This window comes from Anabrus simplex, chromosome 6 (assembly GCF_040414725.1).
Source record: "Anabrus simplex isolate iqAnaSimp1 chromosome 6, ASM4041472v1, whole genome shotgun sequence".
NCBI lineage: Eukaryota > Metazoa > Arthropoda > Insecta > Orthoptera > Tettigoniidae > Anabrus > Anabrus simplex.
The window spans coordinates 88,916,393-88,935,008 of NC_090270.1; the positions used below are offsets into that span (position 1 = coordinate 88,916,393).

Sequence of the window (18,616 nt, forward strand, 5' to 3'; positions counted from 1 at the left end):
CGGTATGTGAAGTCGCGGGATGAGCCACTACAATGTAGGCTATAAATAATTTTACTCACGCTGAGTGAAATGGTAGTTTAGGGTAAGGTCTAAAATTTAATTATCAAATATTTACATTATCAGTGGTCCTATCGATAAATACTACATAACTAAAGCTATAAAGAATTAAATCTCCGATCATTTATGTCATACATTGTTACCATACCGGCTTTGATAACAGAGATGTTCAAGAATTTGTATTTTTTGCTAAGTCCATATCAACGCCGAGCCACGAGAAAATGGGTTGACAGAATTTAATTAAAATCGGTATTTAGAATCAGGGAATAAGAAAATACAGTCTAAGTTATGAAGAATTTTATTCACCCTGGATGAAATTGTAGTTTAGGGGAAGGCGCCTAAAATTTTATTTTTTAAATACAGTAGAATTCCATTAGTCCGGCATCCAACAGTCCGGCACCATTCCAGGATTTTTAAAATGTTATTATCTCTTAACAATGATCTCTCCTGAGCAATTTGATGCATTATTTGTCGAAACCATTGGAAGTGTATTTTTTATTATTTCAAAGTTAATAGTGCAAATGTATCAGATACAGTCCAGTTGTAATGCATTGACTTACTTAAAAATCTCTATCTCTGTAAATATCCAGTCTAGAAGGCTGTGTGCTCCACTAAGTACTGCAAAGAAAACCAGATGATAAAACACAGATTTCAAAAATTAAATGTATGGGCCACGTTCAAAAACGGATGGGAGCATGCCTTCAAAAGCTGAAGCGGACAGAAGGAAAAGAGAAGTTGTAGATTGAAATGCTCTAAATGATAAAGGAAAATTTACAGATAAGAGAATCGATGAACTCTGGCATTATTATGGAATGGCAATAAGAAACAACACGTTTGAAAAGAGGAGTGTGTTATTAAACTAATGATCCTGCTGATCAACATTTTACTGCAAAACGCCGTGTTACAGCTCTTTTCGCTGTACGCCTTAACCTATATCGTAGTAAGAGGTACCGCCCGATAGTCCGACATTTTCAGTAATCCAGCACTGGTCAGGTCCCGAACGTGTCGGACTATCGGATTTCTACTGTACCAATGTTATTGGTCCTATCGAAAAGTACTAGATAACAAAAGTTATAGAGAATACAATTTCCGATCATTTATGTTTTATTCACTTTAATCGTACCGACTATGATAAGAGTGGTATTCAAAGTCGGAAGAAAACTAAATATGAAGGCCTACAATATGGAAAGCACGTAACATTGATCAACAATAACATTACATGGATTATTGTTTGTTGTGATGTTCTTTGTCTCTTATGCTACCGCTCAACTCCGATAGATGGGATTACTGCTGCGTACCGAGTATAACATCCTGACTGAATATTGGCGGGAAATACCTGAGGAGTTAGAACATTTTCTTCTTTAGTATGTCATTCCTCTGGTTCATACATTTTCTGATACCGTACTGCTGGTACGTAACACAGTTGTTCATCATAGTATTCCAGCTATTCGATCCCTACTCTGACGCACTGTTTTGAATGAGCAGTGTGCACACTTAAGGCAGAAGCTCACTTAGTAGTAGTAGTATGACCTAGTCTAAAATTACAATTTAGTCACATCCCAAATTACAGCACCACAATTCACTAAATAACTCAAAATTCAACCCTAAAATAGAGCCGTTTAAAAAAAATCTTCTTCACATTTATTAAATTATACATTCATTTTATTCAAAATTAGCAATGAAGATGGGGTTTCCCCTCTGGCTTGGAAGAAAAAAATTTGCCTCCAAGTCAGATAGATTTTTCCGCCGCCAGTGTAGTGAATTGAGATTTTCCAGCTCATCGGGTACTCGTAGGAAACAGATTAGTAAAAGGGTATAGCTTTTGCCCTGGGACTCTCCACTATTCGACGCCCCCCCCCCCCGCCCCCGCCGAAAAAATACGAAGAGTGTTCACGGATCTTGGATGTCTGCGGCCTGGTCATTCCAGCTATGGAACTTTGGACTGTTAGATCGGCAGCGTAGTCCTGTTCGTTAAAAGTGAGAAACTGTATGGTTTTTCATTTGATCGAGTATTTCATGTGAACGTATTGCTTACACTGACGTCATTGTAATGACCTATGTTCATTTCAGTTGGGAAAACCACTAAGACAGTCTTCCTGAGTATGGAAACAGGCAGGTGGAGAGTGAGTGTATGCCATTATAATAAAATTCCCCAACCTGTCTATGACTGATGGTAGGCAAGCGGGCCTACCATTACAATGAAAATTCCATTTCCCAGTCTTCATATGAGAAAAGGCGTTCGGTGATTTCTCCGTCGCGTTTCTAGAGTAACGTTAAGAGCTATGCAATTTAATACAGTCTTGCTCACAACGTGTACACTACCTAACATACAATTCTGTATACAATGTAGAATTCCGTAGCGAAGCACGGGTAGATCAGCTAGTTTACAACAAAGATCAAATAACTGGTTGTTATTTCAGTTTCTTTGTTCCTTTATCTAATCGGTAGTAATAATTGGAACTCGAAGTGTAGCGAACTTAAAATGGAAAAATATACATGAGTTATGGGGCACTTTCAAGTATAATACGAACATAAAACTTGGAATCAGAGAACTAATAATCCAAAGATCCCTATAAATATCAAATATTTCCAAAAATCCTCGAGGTGGCAATGCTGGAGGGGTTCAAATTCGGGCTCAGAAGAACGTACAGTAAGTACGAAAGCGTAAGCTTTTTTCAACCAATGGGAAGTGCTTAGGAACAAAACATGTATCCACAGGATATCCCAAGAATAAGTATACATGCTGTTATCTTCCCAAGTTAAATTAAATTAGTATATGGAAGTAAACTAATCCCCATCTCGGATCTCCGGTGTGGACGAGGTAGGATGCAAAGAAATAATCAAGTCTGTGGTACTGGAACATGGAATGTCCGTTCGATGAAAAGAACTGGAAAACTGGAAAATATGAAAAAGGAAATGGATAGGCTTGAGATTGATGTACTAGATCTAAGTGAAGTAAGATGGCCAAAGAATGAATATTTCTGGAGTGATGACTACAGAATTATCTAGGTAAGGGATGTAAAAGGAACAGGAGGTGTTGCTTTCGAATTAAAATGAAAGCTGACGTATCAAGTCCAAAGCTATGGGGATTTAGCGAAAGAATGATCATGATCAGACTAAAGACGGAGGCTAAGGATACTATACTGATCCAGACTTACATGCCGCCATTTGAACTATCTGATGATGAAGTAGAAGATATATATATGAACAGCTGGAGGAAAGTTAAAGATGATGATAACCTAGTCCTTATGGGGGACTGGAATGCTGTAGTAGGTGAGGGTAGATTAGGCAACAGTTTGGGAAAGTATGGTCTAGAAACAGGAATGAAAGAGGTGACAGACTAATTCATGTCTGCAAAAGTCATATGCTGGTGATTGTAAACACATGATTTGATCAACCAAAAAGAAAAAAACGGTACATTTGGACCATTCCAGAAGACGCTTGGAAGACTTTTATATTACCCACTAAAATAAGGATTGAAGAAAAGAAGATGAACAAATATCGTGTGTAACCTCGAGAAGAGTGTCAAGAGTTTATTTTATTGTTTACACGAGTGTGTATAACATAGACGTTTTCTTTGTGACGATTTTTGCATACTTACTCACTCTATGGCGCTACGTTTCTGATCTCAGATTTTCAGTCGATTCGATCTTCTGCACATGCATGCCAACTCCTCACCCCAATAGGCCCCTTAACTCGCACAAGTCATCGTAGGTTTGAAACAGCCCGGTTCTCTCTGTGATTAGATTTCTGAACCATATGCTTGTTACGGTGTGAGGAGGGAGATTATCCCGACACCCAGTCACCAGCCTTGTGGACCAGAGTATCCCGTTAAGTGTTGATCATCACCTTTGAACTGTCTGGCTTGGGAAGCCCTACCAGTAACTAATCTACCACCGGCATAGCTCTCAGGATCATCTGACAACACAAGCCCCACCATCACAACAAGGTAAGGATACCAATAGGGTGCTTGTATAGCTAGTGGCTCATATTATGTTATTTACGCTACCACATTATGTGTTCTAGACATATAATGTATGCCATTTTGTGTGTATACTTTCGAGTTCCCAAACACGCATCGGTATTTCTATTTGATAGTTCCTTACATATACTTTATGGGGCACCTCACACCCCACTTCCCAATCGTTGTATCAGGAACTATGAGCAATTGCGAAATTAATGCCTTACATGTACTGCCCAAGAACCACTATCGTCCTAAGCTGAAAGTTTCGTCGAGATTGTCGTCGACAACTCTGTAACTCTTCCTTGTAAGGCTTAACTTTCGATTCTATCTTCAGAAAGCATCTAGACACAATAACGTGATTGAAGACCATGAAAGTAAACATCCTTGAAGATCCTTGAACCAACCATTCTCTTGTATCTCAGAGCATATTGAAGTGGTTGAGCTGATGTTCGGGTATAGCGAGGCAGTACCATAAAGCTTCGTTCTCTTCTGTCCACGGTACGAGCTGCAGTCGTCGTTTTAATATAGACCGCAATCCTGTTTTCTTTGAAGACTTCATAGCCAAAATAATTCCCAATGTATGTGCACCTCCTTCGTCCAGTTTCCTGATATGGAGTCGGAGATGAGGTGAGGTGAGGTGATGTGAGGAGGTAAAGTAGATGGAAATGACTGATGATGAATGAAACTGGGAAAGGAGGTGGAAGGAATCTGTTTTGGCCAATGAAGAGGAACTGTCCCGACATTTTCCTAGAGTGAAAGTGGGAACATTTCTCAGGATAGCCGACGGTGGGGTTCGAGCCTACTCGCCTCCTGAATGCAGAGCTTGGTGACCATTTCGCTCCGTAATGAAATGTCCAATATCTCACTTTAGTTTTTTTGGCTGTTCCAAACAATGTATTTAGTATGCTGTGGGAACAGTGTACCAATGAGTGAGTCACTTGAACTTCCGAATTTCCGAGCTGCTGGATCTGTCCAGACTCGTTCCTGCGATCAGACAACGTGGGCAGTTTGGTAGACTCATTCGTTCAGCTGAACGACTTTTCGAGTTTTCTTCTTCCAAATACTCGAGCGGGAAGCTCTGAACGAGTCTAGACTGAGCGATAACCATTTCTTATAAATTAATTTGAGCGAGTCTACACGGCATTCTGCACAGCTCTAGTAATCACTAAAGATTTAAAATATTGTCTACGATTCTCTTTCACCTACCTCTTGCTCTGGTGTAGACGGTTTGAAATAAACTTCAGGAGCTGTAAGGAACAGAGATATACTGCATTATACATCAAAGATATGTACTTCAAGATACATTTATACATTTTTAAGGGCTTCAAACGTATCCAGGATTTTTGTTTGTATTTTATGGACAATAGATTAAATCCTAATGTGGAAATCAGGACTAAGACTAAGAAGCAGGTTCATGCAGATAAAGTAGTTACTTGGGACCCTAATTTCTATATAATCAAAACTGAAATTCTTTTGTTAAATGCTTAAATTTTAGTTGAGCCTCCGTGGCTCAGGTGCCAGCGTGCCGGCCTCTCACCGCTGGGTTTCGTGGTTCAAATCCCTGTCACTGCATGTGAGATTTGTGCTGGTCAAAGCGGAGTTGGGACAGGGTTTTCTCCGGATACTCCGGTTTTCCCTGTCATCTTTCATTCCAGCAACGCTCTCTAATATTATTTTATTTCATCTGCCAGTCATAAATCATTGCCCCAGAGGAGTATAACAGGCTTCGGCACAATTCCTATCCTCACCGCTAGACTGGGGACTACTGAGCTCGATAGTTGTAGTCGTTTAAGTGCGGCCAGTATCCAGTATTCGGGAGATAGTGGGTTCGAATCCCACTGCTGGTAGCCCTGAAGATGGTTTTCCGTGGTTTCCCATTTTCACACCAGGCAAAATGCCGGGGTTGTACCTTAATTAGGGCCACGGCTGCTTCCTTCCCACTCCTAGCCCCTTCCTGTCTCATTGTCACCAAAAGACCTATTTGTGTCGGTGCGACGTAAAGCAACTTGTAAAAAAAAACGAAATTGGGGACATCATTCCATTCCTGACCCGGTCGAATGACTGGAAATAGACTGTGGATTTCCATCTCATTTTTGGCTAATATACAGTATATTACTATACAAATATGAAAATGAACAATTTTGCAAAGTAATGTACTTCGGGCGATTTGGTCCGTCCTCTAGACCTTAAGACGAGCAATTTGCATTTCTGTCAATAACAGAATATCTCTTCTGAGGACATAATTACTTATGATAGCAAACATAATAATTATTTTGTTTATTAAACTAATTTTATGTTAGCTTAAGGGTATATGCGAGACCAACGACTGAATTTGTGCTGCACAAAGTTTGGAAAACATGATTAGCTGATGGAAACCTTACAAGAAATACATTTTGACAGTAAAGAAATTTGCATAATCTGTACTGGAACCAGTCGTTTAAAATCAAAGTACTTCTCACAACAGCCGACATCGGTACACAGAGAGGAGCCCGTTAAGGCTGCGTACTTTCTGCCATGTTGTTCCGATCCTTAGAAAACACTAATTTAGATTTTTTTCTTTTTGCTATTTGCTTTACGTCGCACCGACACAGATAGGTCTTATGGCGACGATGGGAGAGGAAAGGCCTAGGAATAGGAAATATGCGACCGTGGCCTTAAGTAAGGTACAGCCCCAGCATTTTCCTGGTGTGAAAATGGGAAACCACGGAAAACCATCTTCAGGGTTGCCGACAGCGGGATTCAAATTCACTATCTCCTGGATGCGAGCTCGGAGCTGCGCGCCCCTAACCGCACGGCCAACTCGCCCGGTAATTCAGATGTTAAAGTCAATGATGTTGTAATGAATACGATTAGATATGCTGACAATACGCTCATATTTTGACAGCATTGAAGGTCTTCAACAATTACTAGACGATGTCAGCACAACATCTAAAGAATTTACGACAAATTTTATGGTATTTAGTCGTCGGAATAATGACCAAGCTACTGTGAATACTAGAGGTCTTCCAATCGAACGTATTCGCCATTTTAAGTAACTAGGAAGCATAATTACGGGCAGTCTAGACCAGTGGTTCTCAAACTATGGTATGCATACCCCTAGGGTACGCCTGAGGCATTTGGTGAAGTACGCGAGCAGCCTTCAGGGGGAGAATGAAGTAAAACTGAAATATGGAAATAAATAAGAAAGTTAAATGTGTATAGACTGAGCCACGTTTCGCTTGAAACTTTCATATGGACTACAACACGTCAGAAAACTGTGTCACGCCATGATGGTACACCCAACTCATTGAAATGTTTTTGGTTCACAGTCTCTGAATTTCAGAATTAAGATAGAAATTTTTCAACCCTACTTATTATTTATTTATTTATTTATTTATTTATTTATTTATTTATTTATTTATTTATTTATTTATTTATTTATTTATTTATCGTATGGGGAGAGATACAGCGTCTATTGTTATTAGTTATTAATAATTGATATTTTGGCTAAAATCTAGCGTTTGGTGAAATTATCGTACAAACAGGGTATGCTGGGTTACTTTATTCCGTAGCGTAACTGTGTTATTAGCTGCCGTTCTCGGGGTCCCGGGTTCGATTCCCGGTACTGCCAGAAAATTAAGAATGACAGGAGGGCTGGTATGTGGTTGAAACGGTACATGCAGCTCACCTCCAATGGGGGTGTGCCTGAAAAGAGCTGCACCGCCTAGGGATGAGGACACGAGTTCGCATTTATCATGGTATTATACTTGATACAGACACAAACCCTTAAATTTCTTGTTATGTGTTATAAAAAATTATTTAATTTCACAATCTCGTCTTATTTACGATGTGTATTTAAAATAGTGGTTCATAAGCAATTAAAATGTCTTAATAATTAGCCAGGTATTCATGTTTTTAAGGATCTATCATTTAGGGATTTTTTCGTGGAGTTATATTGACCTTTTAGCCATGAGTGAGGGGTATAATCTCATAAGTAGATAAAGTCAGGGATTCGGCTGCCTCCGCCTCCGCAGGCTCCCAGGGGCCTACTCCTCCGCCTCCACACGGGGGGCCTTCTCAGGGGCCCGCTCCTCCACCCGTCGACAACAACGCATCGCTAACCTCACTGCTGCCATCTTGACGGGCCTAAACCTCAGTGCTGCCAACTTAACCTAACTAGCGAGAGATTTGAATTGGTAAACAAAGCCACGTGCTTTTTGGCAGCTGTCATCGACAACAATGCATCGCTAACCTCACTGCTGCGATCTTGACGGGCCTAAATCTTAGTGGTACCAACTTAACCTCACTAGCGCGAGATTTGAATCAGTACCCACGTGCTTTTTTGACAGCTGTCATTCGCCATCTTTAATCAAGAGAGCACCGTGCTGCCCTCTTTACGGCACTGCTGGTAATTCCGTCAGCTGTCATCCACCATCTTGCATCGCAAACCTCAGTGCTGCACTCTTTAGCTACTTACCTTTGAGGAGGGCAATTTGAAAAATTCTATTTGACAGCAGCCATCTTTAATCAACAGAGCACCGTGCTGCCCTCTTTAGCTACATAACTTTGAAATGTGGTGGTGGGCAATTCCACGTGACAGATGTTATCCGCCATCTTGCATCGCAAATTATTTAATTTCACAATCTCATGTTATTTACGATTTGTATTTAAAATAATGATTCATAATCAATTAAAATGCCTTAATAATTAGCCAGATAATTTTTAAATCTATCAGTCATTTACAGATTTTTTCGTGGGGTTACATTGAACTTTTAGCTATGAGTGAGGGGTACAATCTCATAATAGATTGAGAACCTGTGGTTTAGACTCCGAAGTTGAAATCAGAAGTTGCAAAGAAATAGCAGACAGTATACTTCATATAGGAAAAATGTCGTCCATCTTCAACAGTGACAACTTAAATCTGAAACTACATCAAAGAATGGCTAGAACTTAAATCTGGTCGACTCTCTTACATGGCGTAGAAGCTTGGACAATGAAAGTTATCACCATGAAAAAACAAGAAGCATTTAAAATGTGTATCCATCAAGGAATGCTGAAAATATCTTGGACTGATAAAGTGACGAACAGAGATGTCCTAAGAAGAGCAAATAGTGAACCTCAGCTCTAGTTTGCCATTAAATGCAGAAAAACTGTCTATTTAGGATTTGTGCTCAGAGGACAAACATACTAGCTTCAGTACTTCAACTAATGCTGAAAGGAAGAAGAGGGCGTGAGAGAAGGCAAACGTCCTAGCTTCAGAATACAAAAAAGTGGTCAGGAAAAATGTTTAGAATATTGATAGAAACGCCTTCGCCACAATGATAGCCAACATTCTGGAGACTGAGCATGGTACTTGCAGAAAGTATGGAAGAAGAAGCAGGTGGTGTCACATAGCTGGCGTGTTGACGATTAATACCAATGGTATGAGTCGTAATGAGCGGAAGATACAAAATGAAGTGAGTGAGAAAGGGAGAGAGAAATTTTGAGCATTTGTGTACCGGAATTTTGTTACGCAGGAGTTCTTTTACGTGCCGGTAAATCTACCGATTCGGGGCTATCGTATTTGAGTAACAACTTGAAGTAAGACTGACCTGAGCCAGGATCGAACCTACCAAATTGGGACCAGTAACCCAGCACCTTAACCATCTGAGCCTCACAGCCCGGCGAATCTCAGCTTGGTGGGCAGCAAACCAGAGAAACTATTGGTCGAGATACACAGTCCGAGACTTCTAATTCAAGTGCCGTAATATACACAAATCAGAATGAAGGTGACCTATTTAATACTTCTGCCACATAGCAGTAGCTACGGCCTTCATTCACCAATGCTACTGTTCTTGCCGAGTCTAGGGGAGTTAGAGGCACGCTGGTGAGATGTTTATCGCTCAAGTACCCCTCAGATAATGCTCAAATACTTGTCAATCAGCGTCAAAGGTACAAGAGCGACTACAATGCTGAAATAATGGTTTTTATGATTGGATCGAAATGAATGAAACATGTGCCGGATCACTCACCATTCCTTGTGTGGGATACAATATTCCATTAAATAGCCTTCTGTCATATTCATTGTTGAGTAGGTCACATTACAAGCATTCATCGGGTGCGTGCAGGTGACGTTATTTAAAAACAATCAATCAATAAATCATTCATTCACTGATCAGTATTTAGGGCTGTCCCCCCATCAATCAAATTCCTTATAGTTTTTACCTAGTTTTTGAATCAATCAATCAATCAACCAATCAATCAACCAATCAATCAATCAATCAATCAATCAATCAATCAATCAATCAATCAATCAATCAATCAATCAATCAATCAATCAATCAATCAATCAATCAATCAGAAAGAAATCATAATCAGAAGTCTGTTTGAATAGACTACTTGTTTGTAGATTGTTTGTCGTACTAGGCATCAGTTCGGACACTACTGATCTGCATTCAGAGCAGTCGCCCAGGTGGCAGATTCCCTATCTGTTGTTTTCCTAGCCTTTTCTTAAACGATTGCAATGAAATTGGAAATTTATTGAACATCTCCCTTGGTAAGTTATTCCAATCCCTAACTCCCCTTCCTATAAACGAATATTTGCCCCTATGTGTCCTCTTGAATTCAAACTTTATCTTCATATTGTGATCTTCCCTACTTTTAAAGACACCAATCATACTTATTCGTCTACCAATATTATTCCACGCCATCTATTGACTGACAGCTCGGAACACACCACTTAGTCGAGCAGCTAGTCTCCTTTCTCCCAACTCTTCCCAGTCCAAACTTTGCAACATTTTTGTAACGCTAGTCTTTTGTCGGAAATCAGCCAGAACAAATCGAGCTGCTTTTCTTTGGATTATTTCCAGTTCTTGAATCAAGTAATCCTGGCGAGGGTCACTTACACTGGAACCATACTGTAGTTTTTCTTAAATGATATCGAAGAAGTAGAAATATAGAAGCAGTAGAAACATCCCACATGGTAAATATTATTCATATCCCTAATACATCTTCCTGAACATCGGTGATCAAAGATACAGGCACTGTCAGTATCTAGATGCTAATACTGTATAAGGAAAGATATTCATTCCAGAAATCACATGAACGGGATCGTAAATAAAGATTAAAGTCTCTTCATACGGTTAAGAGGATATTTGGGGCTTGTAGTAAGGATGTAAAGTCCACCCAGAAAGCTAAGATAAGCTATGCTGTGCCAAACATTGCCAAGCTATGTTGTGCTATGTTACGAATAAAAAGCTAAGCTAAACTACGCTAAGAAGCCGTTTTAAGATGGCAGATTAATTACAAAGGAGGATTTTCTTATTCAAGTATTGCTGAAGATGAAGGAAGAGAAAGAAACAGAAAGAGGAGAAGGTACGTGAAACTGGAAGGAGAATAATTTTCGTGAATTCCATCATCTGATTCAAGCATTGTATGGAAATGATGAAGAATTAAAAATTACTTTCGTCTAAATCGGGAACAGTTTCTACAACAGCGTCAATTAGTGAAATGAATCTGACATGACTCCATTCCACTGAGAGCTTCGTGGACATCGAAGTCATTTGGTACCCTTGAAGATGCCGAATGCAGTCTTCAGTGCTCCCAGATCAGGACCTACAAGCCCGGAAAATATACGCATTCTTCCTTATTATTATACTAATTGTGTTTCGATTATTAGTGCTGTCTGTTTGAATAGACTACTACGTTTATGAGTCATAGATTGTTTGTCGTACGAGGCATCTGTTCGGACACTGTTCTCAAAAAACTGCCTTCATTGGAATGCATGGTCTCGATGATTAGTTTAGGATCTGTTTTTGGTTATGTGTGAGTCGCAAATGTGTCTGAATTGTTCTCCGTAGCCAGGCCAGAACCAACTGATATGGCAATATGAGTGAGAACACGCTTAGCGCTACAAGTAAACTGAGGCAAGCAGTACTTTGGAACGGAGAAAGATGACTGGAGCTGGTACTGGTGATTTCATCACGAGAGAGATAAACTAAGGACTTCAGGTTGAGGTCAACAGAAGAGAGTACACAATATCTAACTATTTAGTCTTAATGTTAGGATTAAAACACTGGAAAGTATGGCTTCCTTCTTAACAAATAATGTTAGGATTGCCAATTGATGATACGGATTGTGAGCAAAGAAAATAAATTTATTTTAAATAATGGGTCTCACTCTTAATTACATAAATTCATTTTCATATAAATATATTTTGTATAATTTCTCTATCGTTTTTAGGGGGTTTAGGGCAATACACAGGTAACAGAATACCAGATTTGCAGCTTTTGTACTCAATCTGAGATACCAGTTTTATATTGTACAATTTTAAAATTATTATAATTATAATTATAATTATAATTATAATAATAATAATAATAATAATAATAATAATAATAATAATAATAATAATAATAATAATTATTATTATTATTATTATTATTATTATTATTATTATTATTATACCACTTTTCCCACATCTATGGGATAAAGTGGGTAAACTGTGTTCAGCACATGGGTTTGACCCCGTTTTACGGCCGAATGCCCTTCCTGGCGGCAACCTTGTGTGAAGGATGTATTCACCATTGCGTGATTCTGTGGCAGTTGGAAGTGAGGTGTGGATTGTGAATATGAAGAAGACAGTATTGGGACAAGCTCCAGTCCCGAGTCAGAAGAATTAATCAGACGCAAGTAAAATCCCCGTCCCGGCCGGGAATCGAAACCGGAAACCGGAACACCCTGAACCGAAGGTCTCAACGCTGACCATTCAGCCACGTAGTCGTATTATTTATTTATTTATTTATTTATTTATTTATTTATTTATTTATTTATTTATTTATTTATTTATTTATTTATTTATTTATTTATTTATTTATTTATTTATTTATTACTTTTTTCTCTGTATTTTGCTTTACGTTGCACCAACACAGATAGGTCTTATGGCGACGATGGGCTAGGAAAGTGCTAGGAGTGGGGAGGAAGCGGCCGTGGCCTTAATTAAGGAACAGCCTGGTGTGAAAATGGAAAACCACGGAAAACCATTTTCAGAGTTGCAGACAGTGGGGTTCGAACCCACTATCTCCCGAATAGTAGATTATTATTATTGTTATTATTATTATTAATATTATTATTATTATTTGGAGGGTTTATTTTGTGACCTCAAAGCATTCATTTATCAGGATTTTGGGCAATTATTATTATCAACTTTTTCTACATTTGTGTAAAGTGAATTTCAATTAACGTACTTTGAGACGTAACTAGTATCGTAAAGTGACAACTAGCGACCAGCGTGGTTGGAAATTATTTTAGTAATATGGTAAACTCTTGCTATCTACTGGTACTTCATTATAACTTCGTAAAAAGAGTATGTTGATCTATGTGACTTGCATTTATTTGGTAACTCTTACCTTCAATTAGATTGTTTTCTTCCACGCAACGGTTCTCCAAATCTTCGATCTTTTTCGCTAACTTATAATTCTCTAGCCACTGAAAAGAACAACATTGCTGTAAAGATCCACTATTAATTTTAATCAAGATGCCAGAAAAACTGGAATATATCATTTCTTTCTGTACAAAATATTCAAAAATATAGGAGCTTCTGAAATACTTGCCAGTCGAGATTGTTTATTCGAACTCTTTCTAATTCCAGTACAATTCACACAAGGAGAGACAACGTCCAAAACGGCGTAAGGTGGAGAACTTATAAGATTTGATGCTTCATGGGGGTTTAAAATGTTGGATAAACATTCTAAATAGATAAGAAAATATTTTAAAAGGAAGATATGAAAGATATATACTCACAGCCGTAGCTACAGCGAAGAGGGTCACAAACAACGCCAACTGCATGATGGCCTGGACTAAACTAGTAGAGGAACAGTGGTAGCAGTTCCAAGTGCTAGCAGTTATTTCCAGGATGTACGCATCATGTATCGCAAGGTTATTTTCATTGCAGTACAATGGCCATTATTACAATAACTCTCCAAGAAGGCGGAAGAGAGTAAAAATATTACAAATCATAGAAAATTGACGCCAATTTACTTTGATGAGGATGGAATATTTTTGAATTCACTGAGTTATGCATATAACAATGTATTAACCATACCTATTTCAAAGACAACAATACTCAAAATTTTTCGATTTTTGTGTCTATTTCGAGTAAAGAAACTCGGTTTTTTAAATTAAAAGAAGCAGAATCTAATAACATTGTGCATTGATTAGAAAGAATCGCCGTGTGATATCGAGAGGTTCACTTGGTACTCGTACGGAATTCTATTATAGACCTAAGTAGTTTCTGCATTTCACAACGTGGTAGCGTTCGTAGAGTTTCAATCGCACTTACCGCCTCACAGTGGGTAATTTCTAGCATTCAGCCGGCCAAAAATAATATTTTCAACCCTTTTCTTTGGTGCGCATTTTCTGTGAATCGTGTTTATAAGACTCTTGGGTACAGTAATTAAGTATTGAAAAGTCGCGCTGTCTGATTATCTAATCTCACCGAAGGCCTAAAGTGGCTCTCCTCCGTTAAAGCATCATATTCTGGCGAGGAGAGCGCGCAGTTATTATTATGCGAGGGCTCAGTAAAGACATCAGAATTAAAAATTTCTTTAGCTTGCAATGTGATTATATTAGATGAAGGTATGTATTTTTATATAATATTTAGCATTTTCTGAAAATTACTATATTGGTGCCAAAATATGCACTTAAAATTCAGGTACACGGTGTCCAAGCGCAATCTAATTATACAAATATTTGAGCTGACTTTCAAAACGGATTGCCTTTGATTTCCGCAATGAAAGTCTTTTAGATGAGTTATATATACTTCAATGAATAGAAAACTGTGACTTTTTGCTGCGACCAGGCGCGACCATGAGGGTAATTAATTTTTTTCAGAAGCCATGTACTCTGTAACCCGGAGGTCGGTTTTCGAGCTGTTGAGGAACAGCAGGGAATATAAGCTGAACGATGATATTGCGAATGTTGTAATTGAACATTTAGGCTTCAAGGATTATTACGAGGATATATCCAAGTCAATAAGGAAATCTGTATTTTGTATGCTAAAATTCGATCACGCTGGAGAAAATATGGTAGAAAAAGGGACAAATTGCTGAAGTACAATAAAAGTTGGTTCGAACAGAGAATGAGCCGTGCAGAAGGACGTGCATCACAAAAATGTCAGGATGAGCCGGCCATTCCATGTTAAGAAAACAGTATTGCTCTTATGACAACAGGGTTGCCATATCGAGCGGCTCCGCTCAACGCCATCACAGGAAAACGGCGGCACATAAATGTGTGAAATTCAGTATGTAAGTTCAAGACAAAAGTCTGAAGAAACTAAGCTAAAAATTACCTTTATGAACTGAAGAGGACGTGGGATCCGTTTCGTACAGAATCAGAGGTAAACTACGGCACATAAGAAACCTCAGCACTGAAATATAAGGCAAATTGTGAGAGAAAATAGACAGAAAATTTTCATGGACTTGAGGGGCGGGTGATGTATTTAATTGCATTCAATAAATTTATCCAGATAATAAAAGCTAGAAAACAGACGCAGTAAATAAATACTGCAGATTACTACAAAAGATCACAGTATTAATGTTAAAGAAATTAATCACACACGTAGGCATATCGCATAACTCTCATTCAACACAATACATTTACGTACTGATTTAAAGCCTAAAATACACACGCAATAAATAAATACTGTAGATGACTTCACCACAGAAGTTCAGGGAGTAAACGCGTCTATTGGTTGATATGCGAAGCAAAGTGCTGGCAATACCAATGATGGAAACCGCTAGAAGATTCTTCAGGTAGGCTTCCAGTTTTGCGGATATTACTGGAGTAGATATTAATTTAATACACCATCTTCGTGCCATCGCAGAAACTCTTTCGTGTGGGTATGCCATTGATAAAGTAACATTTGGCATGTACGCAAAGGAAACTATACAATTGTACTTACAAAAATACAAATCGTACTACATGCCTGTAACTTTCCACAAACTCTTGGGTCATGGCACTGTATTATACCTATTGGACACCTCTCCGAGGAAGCCCAGGAGACTAGGGATAAAGATAATAGGAAACCTTCCAGAAAGACACAAATACTGACCTTTTCCATAGGCTGCTTATATCGTCGGACCCTTATATTACCAGCTTAGGGAAATCAAGGAGGAGGAAGTTGATTCCGCTTTCACGAGAAGTGCTCAACTTACTGTCTGAGCCTCATGTATCTGGTTCTGCCGAAGGAGATAATGAAAGTGACGATAGCGATTCTGATGTAACTGGATCTAATGAATAAATTGTTTGGCAACTACATGTATTCCTGTATCTGTTTTTAAACATTCTAAACATCATGTGCCACTATTAACATATATTTAATTTCTTAAAGCTATAATGAAAAATGATTAAAATTACAAAGATTACTAATTCTATTTCTGGCGTAGTAATTTGTTCTTTGTACTTGATTGACCGACCACACAATTATCTCCAATAATAGCAGTTACATACTAAGTTTTATGTAAATCGGTCCATTAGTTTCCGAGATACGACTTTTGGCCGGCTAGATTCCTGAAATTACGCACTGTGCGCCTGGGTCTTGGAAGGATTTTAACTTGCAAGCCCTGTGGTGGTATCGGTTTAATGCCATTAAGGTCACGAAGTTCCTGGTTTGTGTCCACCCATGACTTGTCTACAATGGCCTCTGTAGAGTAGAATTCTGTCCAGATTTCGGTTTTCTTCACTTTCCTCTCCTTTCCTGCAGTAGCGTCTTTCACATATCCGTAGAGGGTAAATGCAGGTTAAATATCAGGGTTTCAATTAAGACAGGTTCTCCGGCGAGTTCGTGTACTAGACTTGCTCTTGTATATCTAGAAACGCCAATGGCTGTCTTTAGGAAGCGTTTGATGTCGTGTATTGATTTTATTGTCGCCGTTGCCCTTTGTCTTATGTGTAATTTGCAGGAACGTGCAATCCTCTACAGGGTTAAGCCAAGGTATTTCAAGTTGTTTACGATTCGTAGTGCGTCTTGCTTGTAAGTCAATAAGTCCCGTGAGGAAGTTGTAACGGACTCTTCACTTCATCGGCAACTACTGTTATGAAATTCGCCACGCACATAACCTCTTTTCTACGATTAGTATGGACTTACCCTCATCATGATATAAACTGCATTTTTTCTCCAACTGGAACTTGCATACTTCATACTTTGCATGAACTCTACTCTATTCATCTTCACCATCTTCGATAAACTAACTTCCTTTTTGCCGGCTGACGTCACGTGACCGCCTGGTTTATTTGCGCATGCTTCACTAATCTCTGGAATCTTCCAGATATATTTCTCATTCTACTCCACACTATAAATACCTGGCCTCCTCTGGAAATATTGAGATGGACTTAGGCCTGTGTGGAGGGAGCAAATTCCTACGTCAACTTCGTCCTTAATTACATGTGCCCAGAAGTCTTCATTTGCGGGCAGTTCAATTTGCTTCATGATGAGGTATGACAAACTGATTTCTTTACTGTAAATATTTTTAATTTCATTGGGACAGACTTTCCCTGCAAAATTAAACTGGGAGCATGGCATTTCCAGGCCGAAATTTCACTTGCCCCTTTTGTATTTAAAACTTTTCATTGACGACCTTCGTAACAACTTTATTTTGAAGTGTGCGTGTGGTGTATTGGCAACTGTGCGACTTCTACTGTACACACACTTCTATTCGTTCAGTGCTTCGGGATATTGTGAAACTGGTTTAATGGAACTACATTGTGATTATTCGGCTGTAGAACTACGTTACCTAGTGTTAATCTGTGTGATAACGGAAGTGGTGGTGACCTGCATATAGTATTTGCATTTTGTTCAGATAATTTTTCAGCTGGTATACTTGAATTTGCTAACTGAACATCTTCCCTTTCTTGTCGTTCTGGGTTTCTCTTTTTATTGCAGTATTCATCCTTTCCTTGTTTGTCCCTTTCCTTTCCTGCGGCATTTTCTCTTTTTCCTTTCTTTCTCTTGGATATCTTATCTCTTTTTTATATAATGAATTTGTAATCCGTGTAAGTGGTTGGGAAAATTTTATATTTGTATAGTCCTCCTTTCATGTAAATTGTCAGAGGTTTGATTTATTATTTCAATATATATATTTCTAAATTATATATTGGTTTCTGATCTATTTTCACTTATCGTGTCCCTTATTCCTCCTTACATTTTTCTTTAACTTTCCAGGTTATGTAGCATCCTTTCCTTTGCCCAATATCTTGTTACTCAGCAATGCTTGTTGGAGATTTCTAAGACCACGGCCTCCATTCTTAATTTGATAGTTAGTTCATTGCATAAATCTTACTACTTGAGGGAAACTATTCTTAGATTTTCCCTTAGCACTATTATACATAATATATGTATATTACTCCCATGGGCCCCGTCACAAAGTCCACCCTCCTTTTTTGAAGATCATGTATTCGGTCTCTTTTGCGTTGACCTTTAATTGGTCAGTTTCGGTCCAGACCTCCCGAGCATTTAATGCTTCCTGTACTTCTGCGATGTCTTCTGATCCTATTACCATATAGTCAGCATATAGATATAGTCTTACTTTCTCTGCCTCTTCTCTTATCGCTTGTACATCATATGTGGCGACGTTGAACACT

General features: G+C 38.7%; 1 protein-coding gene across 1 annotated transcript in view; it reads right to left on the reverse strand.

Moving 5' to 3' along the window:
- LOC136875486 (uncharacterized) overlaps positions 1 to 16,157 on the reverse strand; it is a 35,713-nt gene extending 19,556 nt beyond the window's left edge. The window contains exons 1-3 of the mRNA XM_068228059.1: positions 16,089 to 16,157; positions 13,387 to 13,465; positions 5,228 to 5,268 (exon numbers count right to left, since the gene is read on the reverse strand). Of these exons, the coding sequence (XP_068084160.1) occupies positions 5,228 to 5,268; positions 13,387 to 13,465; positions 16,089 to 16,097 (129 nt within the window). The 5' untranslated portion in view covers positions 16,098 to 16,157. The remainder of the gene's footprint in view (positions 1 to 5,227; positions 5,269 to 13,386; positions 13,466 to 16,088) is intronic.
- Between the last annotated feature and the right edge of the window lie 2,459 nt (positions 16,158 to 18,616).